Source organism: Scyliorhinus canicula, chromosome 7 (genome assembly GCF_902713615.1).
Source record: "Scyliorhinus canicula chromosome 7, sScyCan1.1, whole genome shotgun sequence".
Taxonomy (NCBI): Eukaryota; Metazoa; Chordata; class Chondrichthyes; order Carcharhiniformes; family Scyliorhinidae; genus Scyliorhinus; species Scyliorhinus canicula.
In genome coordinates, this window is record NC_052152.1 from 38,169,994 (window position 1) to 38,185,047 (window position 15,054).

A 15,054-nucleotide genomic window follows, 5' to 3' on the forward strand; every position below is an offset into this window, starting at 1 on the left:
GTTGCTGGGTCAAAATCCCGGAACTCACTCCCCAACAACACTGTGATTGTACCTGCACCACATGGACCACAATGGTTCAAGAAGGCAGCTCACCACCACCGTCACAAGGGCAATTAGAGATGGCCAATAAACACTGTTCTACCCAACGACACGCACATTGCACAAATGAATTTTAAAAATGACCAGTGACTGAAATAAGATAGAATGGTGGACAGTTGCCCAACTGATCACCATCTCCATTTGTTGAGACAGATGCCACGCTTCCAATCCTGTGGCTCTCTGCAACAACTTTACTTGTGTGAAGTCATAGTAGATGTTTCCCTCATGATGTTGCAGTGGAAACTCTCAGGTTCCAGTGATTTTGAAATATGACTTTTTTTTATTGCAGATTTCCAAAGTAGACGTGGTAAGCAGATTGATTATGCACTGGTGCACAGTGAGCTTCCAGTATGGATGAACAAGCCACGAAAGAAACTGTTCTTCCCTTCTACGTCCATCGGTTCCTCTTCATGTTGCTGATACTGATGACAGTACTAATGCTGATTCTGAACTTGCGCAACATGAAGGTTAGGAGAGTGGTATGTCCAACATGTCTAGAGGAAAATAATCATGTTCACCACGGTTCAAAGTAGTATTGTTTAAGAAGATGCTGATTTGTTTTTCCTACATCATTAGGTCCAAATGGAAACTATCAGAATAATTATATTACTGCTGTTGTCTCTTTAAAAAAAGGCTGAGTTTTCTTCCAGTTTGGGTCCTGCTGCGTTACACATTCTCACTGTATTGTGAACATTGTGTTCCAGGCATCTACCTGTGCTCTCTTCCGGTACTTAGGCCAAGGGTGCTCCAGGAAAGACTATCACTCTCGTTGGCATGGCTGAGAACTACCAGCCAATCACCATGGCTGCAGAGCTGTCTTGAGCAACAGGGAAGCAATCCCACTTTTTTGGTGTTGGGGGAATGAGCTATTTTCTGAAAGATTTTTCTCATGTAAACTGCAAGGCAGATGCGTACTGTATTAAAGAATTCAGTCTGCCTATATGTTTTCAATTTTGGACATCATTAATTTGTTGTTATTCGGTGATGGCAAAGATCTTGGTGCTGATTGATAATGACCGGAGAATGCGTTACAGTGTCAAGAATGATCATCTGGCAAGAACCAAAGTAATTAAAACTCGCAAGATTATGAATAGAGTTATGAGAACTAATTCTGCTGCGATATAGTTCCATGGGCAGCTGGTACTTTCTTGTACTTGGACCAAGTATTTTTACTTAGTCAGCCTTGACAGTGATTGTTGGTATGTTTACTGGCCTTCAAAAAGGTATCATGGTGAAGCCCAGCTTTGCTCTTCCCCTTTGCCGCACATTCTGTTCCAAGAGAAGTCATTGGATAGTGATCAGAAGTCGGGGGCACAAGGCGGCATGTGGCACAGTGGTTAGCACTGGGACTACGCCGCTGAGGACCCGGGTTCGAATCCTGGTCCTGGGTCACTGTCCGTGTGGAGTTTGCACATTCTCCCCGTCTCTGCATGGGTTTCACCCCCACAACTCAAAGATGTGCAGGTTAGGTGGATTGGCTAAATTGCCCCTTAATTGGAAAGAAAAATAATTGGGTACTCTAAATTTAAAAAATAGAAGGGGGCAGAGACATTTTGTCTCTCACTAACTCAGCAGCACAGAGACTATCTCTGCAAACACTGGTGATCAAACCTGGAACTTGCCTGCTCTGGTCAGCTCCAGTCACTGACCGGATGAGTTAACTGAGCTGTTTGAGAGTCCATGTCCAGACTTTCTGCTGATCATATTGATGGTGCAGCAATTCTGAAGAAGTTAGTTATCTGAACCATCCACTGCTTCTTTTTGTTTAAAGGAGGACGTATATTAGCAAACAACAATGGCATTGGAAAAGATACTCATTAAAAATGTTCTTCTTTTTCACAGTACGAGAAATATTCAATTTCTGGCTCAGAGTCCAAATGGAGGGGTTATCCAACTCCAAAGTTATATTCTGCAATGAGGCAGGGAGTTGAAACAAAGAAGCTCCCTTGGACATACAGACTGTTGCAATGTGGCTACCAGAATCACAGCTTCACACCTGAAGAAAGGTCAGAGGGGGAACTCCTTATGAAAATGATCAAATGGCCAAAACCACCCAACCCTTCTGTGTCCTTTGTGAAAAGCAGCGACCCAGCACATGTTCGCTTTGTCATTTTAAATTCTACAAAGACTTTCTATGTCGGGGATCAGTTACAAGTGATGCTGCAAATGAAAGATTTTGAAGGACACCCAAAGCAATATGGGGGTGACTATCTCCAAGGCCGGGTCCACACTCCAGCTTTAAAAGCTGGCTCAGCTGGAACAGTTATAGATAACCAAAATGGATTTTACTATCTAAACTTTAATTTATCTTGGCCGGGGAAAGTTGAAGTGTCTGTTTCCCTGGTTCATCCCAGTGAAGGAATCCAAGCACTTGAAAGACTTCGCAATGAACGGCCAGATAGGGTCTACTTTAAAAGTACCTTCAAATATCGGGGGATTTCAGAGACCACTGTGTGTAATCTTTACTTGCCACAAACTAAACCACTCTGTAACTTTACTGATCCCAGGACCGGGGAGCCCTGGTTCTGTTACAAACCAAAGAAACTTCTGTGCTCTGCCCGTATCAACCATGCGAAAGGAGGATATCAGAAAGGTCTCTTAATTGGGGAAGAGAAGCGTTATTTCCAAAGGTATGTCACTTAATGTTGCTTTATTTATATTTTGACTTTTCATTTTGAATGGTGGACCAGATTGTAATATAAATGTGAGATAGAACCAGATTTCACAACACTAGAATGTTAATGAAATATTTGAACTTTCAATATCTCCGAGTGCATAACAGTATTGAACAATAGCAATAACTTGAATTTGGATAATGTTCAATAGCCTATCCAATTCAATGGTGACTTTGAGGAAGGGAAGAGTTGGAGATGGACGACGTGAAGGTGAAAGGGCGAAAATCAGAAGCAAAAAATTGTTTTTTGTAAAAAAAAAAGGACTTTCAAGCGAGAGCTGGCATTGATACAGAATTTATATAGTGACTAACGTAGAAAAGCATCTCAAGGTGCTTCACGGGGCATTATCAAACGCAATTTGTCACTGAGCTACATTCGGGCAGATGACGGAAAGCTTCGAAAAGGGAGTAGGTTTTAAAGCAGGCGGAGAGACACGGGTTTAGGAAGGAAATTCCAGAGCTCAAGCCGCAGGCAGCTGAAGACATGGTTGCCAGTGGTGGAGCAATTAAAACTGAATGTGCCAAGTAACTAGAATTGGAGGTGCGTAGATATCTCCAGGGGATTGTTAAGCTGGAGGAGGTTACAGAGATGGGGAGGGAAGAGAGGCCATGGAAATTGGGGTGATCATTTTAAAGTTTCTTTGGTGCATCGGTTTGGTGTCATTTATTTAAGACATTTCAGGTACTTCTTCAGAGTGAAGGCTGGAACTTTTTGTTTGAAATTTAAAGTACACAATTCATTTTCTTTCCAATTAAGGGGCAATTTAGCTTGGCCAATCCTCCTGTCCTGCACATCTTTGGGTTGTGGGGGTGAGACCCAAACAGACACGGGGAGAATGTGCAAACTCCACACGGACAGTGACCGGGGCCGAGACCGAACCTGGGATCTCGGTGCCGTGAGGCAGCTGTGCTAACCACTGTGTTACCGTGCCGTCCTGAAAGCTGGAAAATTGAGTAGCAAACTTTTGTAGACCACTGTCATACGCCACTCTCATACGCCACTCAGGATTTCCACAGGTTCAGTATTGGAATAGCCACAGAACTGAAAAACATCGCAGATGGGGAATGGCAGCTGGAAAAGAAGGAAATGTTCAAAATCAAGAAAATAATACATTGAATATTTTAAATATTCCATATCACAGATATTATTCCAAGCCAAAATGGCAAAAAAAAACCCTCTTTAGTAATAAAAGATAAATGGTAGATAATTATATAATATTTTTTGTCTCTTGGTGATGCTAACTTTAAAAGTTTCAGTCATCTTCAATTGAGCAACTTTTCTGTGTTAAACAGTGAAGACAATTAGTCGACTATGATAGGAAAATGGAATAGTTTAGGATCTTAAGTGCCTCACTCCTTCCCTTAGAGTATCTATATGATTCCGCTTTTACCTCTATTTATATTTCTTTCCTCCTCTTTTTAAGTTGGCAACTCATTTGGGGAATGTTTTCAAATTATACCATAGCCTTCACCAATCGCTTGGCCAGGTTCCAAGTCTTAGCTTTAAAGGACGTTGACCGTACATCATTTCTAATTTGGTCTTTTTCTGATTCACCTGTACTGTTGAACTTGGCAGCACGGTAGCACAGTGGTTAGCACTTTGCTTCATAGAGCCAGGATCTCAGGTTCAATTCCTGGCTTGGGTAACTGTCTGAGCAGAGTCTGCATGTCCTCCCAGTGTCTGCATGGGATTCCTCTGGGTGCTCAAGATTCCTCCCATGGGCGGGATTCTCCGACCCCCCCCCCCCCCGGCCGGGTCAGAGAATCGCCGGGAGGCGGTGTGAATCCCGCTCCGACGCCGGCTGCTGAATTCTCCAGCGCTGGTTTTTGGGCAGGGGCAGGGATCATGTGGCGCTGGTTGGGGACTGTTGGCAGCGGCTCCCCCGGCAATTCTCCGGGCCCCGATGGGCCGAGCGGCCACCCATTTTTGGCCAGTCCCACCGGCATGAAATAGACACGGTCCATCTCGGCGGGACCTGGCTTGGAGGACGGCTTGAGGAGTGCTTGTGGGGGGGGGGGGGGGGGGGGGGTTCAGGCCCCGAGGAGCCCCCATGGTGGCCTGGCCCGATCTGTGGGCGGGCCTGTGCCGCGGGGGCACTCTTTCCCTCCGCACTGGCCTCTGTAAAGCTCCGCCATGGCTGGCGTGGAGAAGAAACCCCCTGCGCATGCACAGGAAACACGCCGGCGGTTCTGCGCATGCGCCAGAACACAGCGGGAGTCCTGTGCATGCGCCAACTCGCGCCTGCCCACGGCGGGCCCATCGGCGCTGGTTGGCACAGCGTCAACCCTTTCAACGCCGGCCTAGCCCTGGAAGCGCAGAGGAGTCCGCAACTTACGGGCGGCCTCTCTTGGCGATGGTAAGGGCCGCCCCATCAATTGCGGAAGAAACCCTCCCCACAAGTCCCGAAAGATGTGCTTCTTAGGTGAATTGGACATTCTGAATTCGCCCTCAGTGTATGGAAGGTGTGGAGAACCACAAGCTCAGTTAGAGATGGGGGCACCCTTCCAAAATGGCGGCCCGATCTCAGAGTTCAGCTCCCCTGTAATAAAAAAAATTCAAAGTGTGGGCTAAACCAGTGAGAAACTCCTCAGGGCCCAAAATGTGTCCAAGTGTCGTTTGATAGCAGTGGGCAACTTGGCGGCAGAGCCGGCGGGAGTCTCCCTGAAAAAGACGCCACAAATGAGCTTAAAAGGTTTTGCCATGAAACTCCACCCGCATTGGGCTACATTACCCGAGATAGTAGCCTCGGTGTTGAACCCACGCAACCACCCCCACCCCCCAATGATTGTCTCCTGAAGAGTTTCCAACTCGCCTAATCACCATGCTCTCTTCCTCTACTCCAGTCACAGGCAACCCCACTCCTTGTGATCCCTCCATTGCAACCCACCTACCCCAGCTGCCCTCTAATCCTTGGCTGGGGTCTTGGGCTACAGGCATTTCTACCCGACAGGGAGACTACTTGTCAGGCTGACTGGCTGTCACACAAGAAATCGGTTTCAAACATTTTGAAGATATTCCTGCTGTGAAGTCTGCAGAAACCCACGCTTCCTCATCCTGAACTCCTCTTTACCCATAGCCTGTGATCTATAAGGATGGCTAACTGTTAAATTTTCCATCAAAATAAGTTTAAGTTAAAGGCGAAATATTAATATATCTTAAGGAATAGATTTAGTTTTAAAATTAGAATTAGGCTATCTCCTGTGTTCAGTTTTTATATTGATTCAGTGGTTTGATGTGCAATATCTTTACATTTTCAGTGAAGTCAACATCAAGAGGCCCATATTACCCAGTTCTTCAAGTTATATAACTGTGGAGCCTTCACCTCGGGCAGGTGAGATAAATGTAAACCCACGACTGGTAACTGGAAGATTTTCTATATTAGCAGCTGTGAAAATGTATTGACAACCTACATTATCGTGTGTCACAATTCCTGTAACCTCTCTCTCTTTATTTTCAGCCACAGCTCTCGGGGAGTGTGTCCGAGGAACGCCCATGGCATCACCATCTGGTTTTTATTATAAGGACCAGTGGATGTCAATGACCTGCAATATTCGCCGCTTTGACACTCCTGAAAGAGTTACAAACTGCCTCCGTCGAAAAAATGTTTATCTGTTTGGAGATTCCACTGTGCGCCAGTGGTTTGAATATTTGACTGAATTCATTCCAGGTTGGGTTGCTTCGACTATCTTTCCATCTTTCTGCCTGCCTTCTGTCTGTCTCTCTATTTAATCCTGTTTAACTACCTGTATGTATCTATCTTGCACGTAGCACAGGTTAAACGCACGTGCGAGACTTGACATTTGTAAGTTATACCTTGATAATTGGCTGAAGAACATATCAGAACAGAGGAAAGCTGTTCGACATTTACTGATGAGAAGCATCAAGATTTATGAAAATAACCTGAAATGACTGCCCGACCAATAAGAGCAAGATGAAGCAATCAAAATGCTCTTAGAAAATAATTTTGCTCTGCCATTTACCCTTTGATCCACTATTGGCTTTAAAATAAAGTATAAAATATTTTACAAACTCACAAAATAACTTGATTTCAGTTTAACGGTAACATTGGGAGCTGTTCAGTCACGTTGTGCAATCCCGCTATGTTAGAACTGCTGGGAGCCCCGAACGGGATATGCGCCGGGCGCCAAACAGCTTCCCATTTTCCCGGCCCGCTCCACCTGGCGTGATCAGAATCTCGCCTGGAAAGTGTGGGAACCTGATCACAACCTATTTTATTTAATCTCGCTCATGAGATTAAAATTGAAGGCAGCGGCCTCCCAGGATTCTCCTGCTCTCCAGCAGGAAGTCACGCAAGTGCAGTTCACTACTGGTCCTTAAAAGCATGGATTGGGGTCATGGACTCCGAGAGGGAGCAAGGAGGTGAGTACTCCTCCCTAGCTTTGTTTGTTTTCACTGCACTTTGCAGTCCATTCATTCTGAAGTGGTGTTGTTTCTAACCACAGGTTTTTTCTGCAGTTCGAAAGTTTCCGAGAAAGACCGGTACTTTCTCGGAGTGCTGTTTTTCAGTGGGTTATCTTCAAGTCTGAAGTGCGTCCTAGAAAGACCAGATTATCTGTCTGACAGCTATTTTTTGGACTGGATCTTTTTCAACCTCTGATGCCTGAACAGCGTGCCTGCACTGGAGGTAGTTGTAACTCCCTTCGCTGGCCCCGATAGTGCCAAAGAACAATTCTGCGTGTCTCGCTCCTTCAATCAGTTGGCCATCACCATTAATGTTTCAGCACGCTGTATCTCACACTCAAGGCAGATAATTGAGGTGTCACTGGGTGTCGGGGACGCTGATGGATTCTCAGCCTCCAGGATCTTGAGGACAAGGGGTGCTGGGGGTTGAGGGTCCCGGGATGGAAGACCTTACTGACTGTTTTCTTTCCCTGATTAAATATGAATATTGGGATAGAGCCAGTTGAGAAGGCTATCATCCTAATAGCCGCAACTGAGACGAACCGACGTTGGTGACTGCATCAAGGCCAATGCAGACTGAAAGCTACACCACAGCAACAGGATGCTGCTGCTCAGGCTCAATGCCCAGCTGCCGATCAGGCTGAGGAGGGGGCCAGAAGGGTACACCAACGACGAGCGAGGGTGTACAGGATTCGATGGCCCTGTAATGAGCTGTTGTACATCATGTGCCACAGAAGATTGTGTCTCACCAGGGAGACAGTGCAGCACCCCTCATCCTCGAGGACCTGAAACCCCCCCCCCCCCCCCGGAGGATGAGGATACCAGCACCCGGTTGCCCTTAAGGTCACGGCTGCCCTCAATTTCTCTGCCACGTTAGCCCTGCTGCCTCACGGCGCCGAGGTCTCAGGTTCGATCCCGGCTCTGGGTCACTGTCCATGTGGAGTTTGCACATTCTCCCCATGCTTGCGTGGGTTTTCCCCCACAACCCAAAGATGTGCAGGCTAGGTGGATTGGCTGTGCTAAATTGCCCCTTAATTGGAAAAATGAATTGGGTATTCTGAATTTATATTAAAAAAAAATTTCTCTGCCACTGGGTCAGTCCAGGGTTAGAGCTGGAACATTTCGCACACTGGGTGCATCCGGGGGGGGGGGGGGGGGGGGGGTGTGTGTGTGTGTGTGGTCACGCATGCTCTGTATGCCCAGGTATCAAACAACATCAACTTCGACCTGGACCAGGCCCAACAGGATGCCCGGGCTGTATGATTCGGTGCTGACGCCGGGATGCCCCAGGTCCAGGGGGACATCGGTGACATGTATGCCAACCTGAAAGGCCCGGGGCATCATGCAGTGTCCTTTATTAATAGAAAGGGGTTTCACTCCCTGAACGTGCGACCACCGCCTCAAGATTATACATGTTGTATGCACGCGATCCTGGAAGTGTGCATGACAGTTACATCCTGGGGCACCCAGGGATTTTCCAGCCCGCCGTGGGAGATACGGTGGCCCGGCCAGAAGTCCATTGACCGTTGGCAGGTGGGTCTGGAAAATCCTGCATCAGGTCTTGCTGTATGATTAATTGGGATGGGAGTAACATTCCCGACATAGAATTTCAGATTGAAAGTTGTTTACAGATCTGCTCTGCTTAATGTCTGAACCCAAATATTTATATGCACCCCCAAGCTGGGTTCCCACTTTAAAATTCTACTCTAATCTTATTAATTTCTCATTTCTCAAATTCTACTGTATCACCCCAAAAGAAATCTTTGGATGGTTTCAGAAATATTTCTCTTTAAAAACGATTATCCGGTATTTATGTTGATGTTGATTGATCTATAATCACTTGAATATGTGGCTAAAAGAGCCAAAATGATTTTCAAGTTCACTTTTTCAGCCTTGAGAGTATGTTCTAACATCTGTATCATCCAGTTGCTCATCAGAATCCTGAGCAAGTCGCCATTTAGATCTCATTGGCGAGGGCTTTTGCAGTATAAATCCATCTTTGCCACACCCTTATCAAGTAGCTTGGAATCAATTCTAAACTCTTTCCAACTATCTAATGCCTTTTGTTTTGCCTCAGTTATCATCATCTTCAAATTTTTGGAAGCTACCAAAATATTACAGTGATGAGGACTCTAGTTCTGTTCTGAGATTGTTTTATAGCTTTTGTTTGATTGTATAATTTATTCAAGTTTCAGTCTGCATTTGTATTTTTATGTCTGTCGGGACTACTGTTCGAAAATCTCCTGCCAGGAGGCCTTTTTCTGACACGATGTCAGTACTTTCACTGTGTTATTTCCTGCCCAATATCAGTACATGGACTCTGCTTTCTTACTCTCCATTCTTTCACCACATTCTGTCAATGGATCTTACTTCTTGGCCATCAACCCGAACAGTCAACCCATATTTAAACTTGGGCCAACAGCTTTTCCTGCATGTTTTATAGTTGTCTGATAGTTCCAGTCACTAGATTTCTCTGGAATATATGGCGCCCAAATGCTCAGTCTGGGGAGGGACAGGGGAAGATGTCAGCAGCTATGGGGAAGGAGGCATCACTTGGAAGGAAGAGGAGGGGGGGGGGGAAAGAGAGTGAAGAGAATGGAGAGGTGGGACAGGGTGACGGAGCCACCGGTGGCCAGATCTCCTAGTAGGCAAATCTGCAGGTGATGAGGTTGTCCGTGTGCGGCAGCTCCATGCTCGGTTGTTCCTGGCCATCCTCCTTATCAGATGGGCCTGGCATTCTTCCTCCTCCAGCATGTCCCCCCTCAGCTGCGTGATATTTTGCAGGATGCAGCAGGCCAGCATGATGATATAGACCCTCGTGGGGCAATATTGGAACGCCCCACCGGAAAGGTCCAGGCATTGAAAGTTGAGGACATTGATGCACCGCTCTGCAGCTCCCGCTCCGCGCCCCCGTCGGGGCATAGTGGGCATTGCCCTGGATGGGCCACCTGATGCCCCGCCGTTGGGTGATGGCGGTATGGTGGAGGGTGGGGTGCGGGGGCACCTATACGGCCAGTGTCACTCTGAAGAACCAGGGGCTAAGGTGGGTGGTCAGTGGCATGTGCAGCAATGGCGGTCTGTGCCTGGACACCACCCCAGTCCTGTGGGGGGGGTCACCCCGGCCACTCGGCCCATCACAGCAACCCCCCCCCCACCACAAGCCCGGCAGTCCACGGTCGTGACTCTCCGTGTCCTACCTCCTTTCTCTCTGTCCCTCATCAACCATGACGCCGGTTTCATGATTTTTAAAAGCACAAGTGAACTGCGCCATTGGGAATTCGACCTATTGGAGGCGGAGAATCGCGCAGGCCGCGGAGAATATCGGATCACGCCCGCAAATGATATGCAAACAGTGCTTACTGTACCTGCGTCCCGGACCACATTGACGCCACTGTCGAGGTGACGGAGAGTTGCGATTTGGTGACAAATCGGGCCCCCGACGCGATTTTGGCGTCGGAACCGATTCGCGACCAAATCGCCTTTCCCAATTTCAACGTCAGCAAATGAAGAATCTGGCCCATTGTATTTTGTTAAGGTGATACAATCACATCTTAACTAGGTGAAATCACATGCTCTAACTTTCCTGAAATAAATCGGGCTGAATGTCATATATTATTTTGCCGTTTTTATGGAAGTTTATTCAAACTGCATAAATAGCTTCCTAGAGACTACATCAGTGCTAGTAAAATAGCTGGGCTAAGCTTATACATGCGGAATTGCAACTCTCTGGTGAGCTCAATGTCAGAGACAGTCACAGAATTTACAGTGCAGGAGGAGGCCATTTGGCCCATCGAGTCTGCACGGGCTTTGGAAAGAGCACCCTACTTAAGTCCATGCCTCCACCCTATCCCTGTAACCCAGTACCCTTACCTAACCTTTTGGACACTAAGGGCCAATTTAGCATGGCCAATCCACCTAATGTGCACATGTTTGGACTGTGAGAGGACCCGGAGAACCCAGAGGAAACCTACGCAGACACGGGGAGGAAGTGCAAACTCCATACAGACAGTCACCCGAGGCTGGAATTGAGCCTGGGTCCCTGGAACCACGAGGCAGCAGTGCTAACCACCTTGGTGTTATCACCTAGCTGAAAACAAAGAATACATTTATATTTGTAAACCTTGCATTGATTCTCACTACTTGACGGATCAAGGATCAAGTGGACCAACCTGTTCCACATACATGTTGAAGTGCAAGCACTATCTACTATTGCAGAGTTAAAGGAGCCTGCAACTAAAATATTCATCACAGGACGAAAACACCTTGTGACCAGCATAATTTGTTTGAATACATTATTCCTTTCATCCTCCTCAGAAACCTTGTTATATGTCTTTTCCAGGATCCTGCTATTCCGCTTTACATAGTTCACCACATAATGATACTATGAAGCTTTTATTAACTATTCCTCGGACAAACTAGGGATTCATTTGCCTATTATTGCTATTCCAATTCTGTCTTCCACGGTAATAGCCAGATCTGCTGAAGGTACTTACTTCCTCAATCTGTCTGTCCATCATCCTTCTGTTGTACTGACGCCTGTGTCCAGAGTCCGGACCGTTGAAAAATCTGGAATCTTCTATTCTTTAAGTCACTGTGGAACATTGCAGTTTTCCCCTAAAGGCTGAAGGAAATAACTGTTTCCTCAGGATGTTTATTCAAGGCAGCAGACAGCTGATCCAAGAGATTCCCTCTCCAAGAACTGAACACCGGTTACAACCGTAGTCTGTAAGAGATATCTTAACACCATGCAGCAATATAAATGCTAGTTCTGATCCAGGTTCCCCAAAATGGAATCTTGTTAATCTTTTACAGTTTGATACATTTTCCCATGGAATGACCATCTGTTGTCTGAGATCTATCAATGTCTGACCATGTCTCATAGATCAACTTTCCTGTATAATTCATCTAAGAACTAGTAGAAGGTGAACACCTTCGTTGCTATCCAAAATATGTTAGTTCTGATTTTAACGCTCAGAGATAGTTAAAAATTCCAGAGCCTTACCTCTTTGATTAAGGGATGGTTTAGCTCACTGGACTAAATCGCTGGCTTTTAAAGCAGACCAAGCAGGCCAGCAGCACAGTTCGATCCCCGGACAGGCACCGGAATGTGACGACTAGGGGCTTTTCACAGTAACTTCATTGAAGCCTACTCGTGACAATAAGTGATTTTCTATTTCTTCTATTTCTGGTAGGGTCCTAACCTGTGTTGACATACCCACTTAATTCTTCCACTGGTCACGTGGTTCAGATTGAGAGAACATCAGAGGGTAATCAGGCCCTGACAATTTACACCAGTTGGTGAACAATAAAACTGGATCCAAACTTTATACATTTTTCCAAGCATTTATTTCCAAGAGTTGAACCTTTTACACATTCAGCTTCTAACCCAACAACCACAGTTTCAGTTTGTGCCTAATATTAGGGGCACAAGTGAATGCCCAGTTAATGCCCATCATCTCCATACAATTAACACAGACTCCGAGAGTGAAATTCGGAAACTGGTCTCCAGGCAAAGGATATTAGATGTTTGGAACTCTTCTTCAAATAACAAAATGATGCTGGATCAATTGGTAATTTTAAAACTGTGAAGGATTTTTGTTAACGCAAGGTATTAGGAGACATGGGATAAAGGGTTTATATGGGGTTCAATCACAGATCTTCCATGATCTCACTGAGTAGGGGAACAGGCTCGAGGAGCGATGTGACCTACTCCTGTGCTTCTGATGGAAGGAGCCAGACTGAAAGGTCTGCTGTGAGCATCCTCATCAACATTCTCATGTATGCAGCCTCAATGAAGGTTTCATCCGATTCCCCAAGAGCAAATCTTCTCTGTGTTCTCCCCCTCCGTGGAGCTGGCACATGAGCTATCCTTTCTCCTTGGTGTGGCTGCAGTCTACCCATGCCACTGACTAACCACATACTGGTCCTGATTCCACACTATCCTCTGAAGTACACACAGGTCCAGTATCAGTGCTGGTGACTGCAAGCATCAAATCAAGTCATGGTGCTTTTTCATCAGTGGTGTGCTGTGTTTTTAAAATTCATTCGTGAGATATGTGCATCGCTGGCTAAGTCAGCATTTATTGCCCATCCCTAATTGCCCTTGAGAAGGTGGCAAACACCTGCCTTGTTGAACAGTTGCCGTCCACGTGGTATAGGTACACCCACAGTGATGTTAGAGAGGGATTTCCGGGATTTTGATCCAGTGACAGTGAAGGAACGGCGATATATTTCCAAGTCAGGGTGGCGAGTGGCTTGGAATGGAACTTTTAGGTGGTTGAGTCCCCATGCATGAGGGTTCATGTTGCTCCCTCTCTTCCTTCAGAGATTGCTATGGATGCACAGGCAGCGGTTCTTGAGTATCTGAAAGATTTGGGATGTGAGGAGTCAGGTGACATGGTATTGAAAGCTAGAGGTCCATGGTCACGATGTCTGCAGCTTGTATTCAGGCCAAGTAGCTGGATGAGGATGATGTGGAAGTTCAGAAGTGGCTTCAGGGGATAACATAACATCATCCTCAGTATTCTCTGCAATGCCGCATGCACCCAGGCTCTGTTGCAGCCTGCCGCCATCATGTAGAGCACCACCTCTTTTGCAGGGCCCAGGGGATGCTGATACTACTCTGCTCCCTTCAACCGCATGTCACATTATCCTGTGGCATAGAAGGAAGAATGTCAATGATTGTGGATGTTACAATCCGTGCAAGACCCAAGGGGTTGGAGCAATTAGTCGCCATCGTGAGTCTCACCGAATACGAGCTCCCCCGTTAAGGGGGCAAGGAGCCCGTGATCATTACAAAGTCAGCCAGGTATGGAATCGACCGAGCAGACCCGCCTGGGATCTGGTGTATATTGTAAATATAATTGCTTTGCAATAAACCAAGGGCGTGATCTAACAATAAAGTTTCTGAGTGTGGTAGCGAGTGGGAACTGCCGGCTGTTTCCCAACGGTCGACCCGGGAAGGCCGTCACTGATATCTAATGTTAATTAGGGCTCTTAATGATGCCCCACGGGCTTCATGCCGGAAAAGACAGTCCCGCCAGCTGATTCACCTGGACCGTGTTCAGCAGCTCCCTGCTAACGAGGGTGAGCAGCTCTTAACCAATCCCGCAGAGTAAACCCCAGACAGCATGCAACCGTGCCACCGCGCAGACCAGGCCCACGTTTCAGTGAAGCTGACCTGACGTTGGACACGGGGGAGTCCAAATGGGATATTCTTTTCTCCAGAGGTCGGAGGGTCAGCATGGCAGCCATTGCCAATTGGGAGGCAGTGGCAGCGGCTGTCAGCAAGGGGGTGTCACCAGGACTGCTATCCAGTGCCGTAAGGAGCTAAACAACCTCCATTGGGCCACACGGGTGAGTTAGCATCAGCCCCCCTGGCAGCTGTCCTGCCTGCCACCTGGCAGCCTCTTCCCCCTCCTCCCATGGCCCTGCGGCTGGCACCGCTCCACCCCCCCCCAGCACAATACTGCACCAGAGCACACCCTGGCACCTACCAGCAAACCCTGGCACCCATGCCAAGCAGCAATGTCCACGCCTGCCCTACGCTGAAGCCCCCTTCCCCCGCGATGCATGAAGCGTGCGTAGTTCTCAACCTCCTTTCCCCATCCAGCCTTCCCTTTTCCTGATTAGGCCCATGTGTCAACAGCTGATCCGTGGTGGTGTGTTGCACATGAGCTGCTGCTGTTTCTTTCCTGTGTCTGGGTATAGAGCAACAACTATCATTTTACCTCAAAGTGGTAAAGCCAGGATATTACATTAGCGGTGTGTATCGCTGTAATACCTCCTCCATATTTATGAGTTGTTATGAGTTCCATGGTCTCTTCTCAGTCGCACAGAGGGAGAGTCTTCAATATTC

General features: G+C 47.0%; 1 protein-coding gene across 6 annotated transcripts in view; it reads left to right on the plus strand.

Moving 5' to 3' along the window:
* The window catches only part of LOC119968882 (NXPE family member 3-like), a 49,963-nt gene that overhangs the window by 32,544 nt on the left and 2,365 nt on the right, over positions 1 to 15,054 (plus strand). For 3 of the 6 annotated variants that reach the window (XM_038801817.1, XM_038801816.1, XM_038801815.1), the window contains exons 3-6: positions 389 to 578; positions 1,942 to 2,729; positions 6,032 to 6,105; positions 6,232 to 6,441. In XM_038801817.1, the coding sequence (XP_038657745.1) occupies positions 450 to 578; positions 1,942 to 2,729; positions 6,032 to 6,105; positions 6,232 to 6,441 (1,201 nt within the window). In that variant the 5' untranslated portion in view covers positions 389 to 449. Of the gene's footprint in view, positions 1 to 388; positions 579 to 803; positions 1,165 to 1,941; positions 2,730 to 6,031; positions 6,106 to 6,231; positions 6,442 to 15,054 lie in introns of those variants that run through there. The other 3 variants (XM_038801814.1, XM_038801819.1, XM_038801820.1) reach the window with 3 other exon arrangements.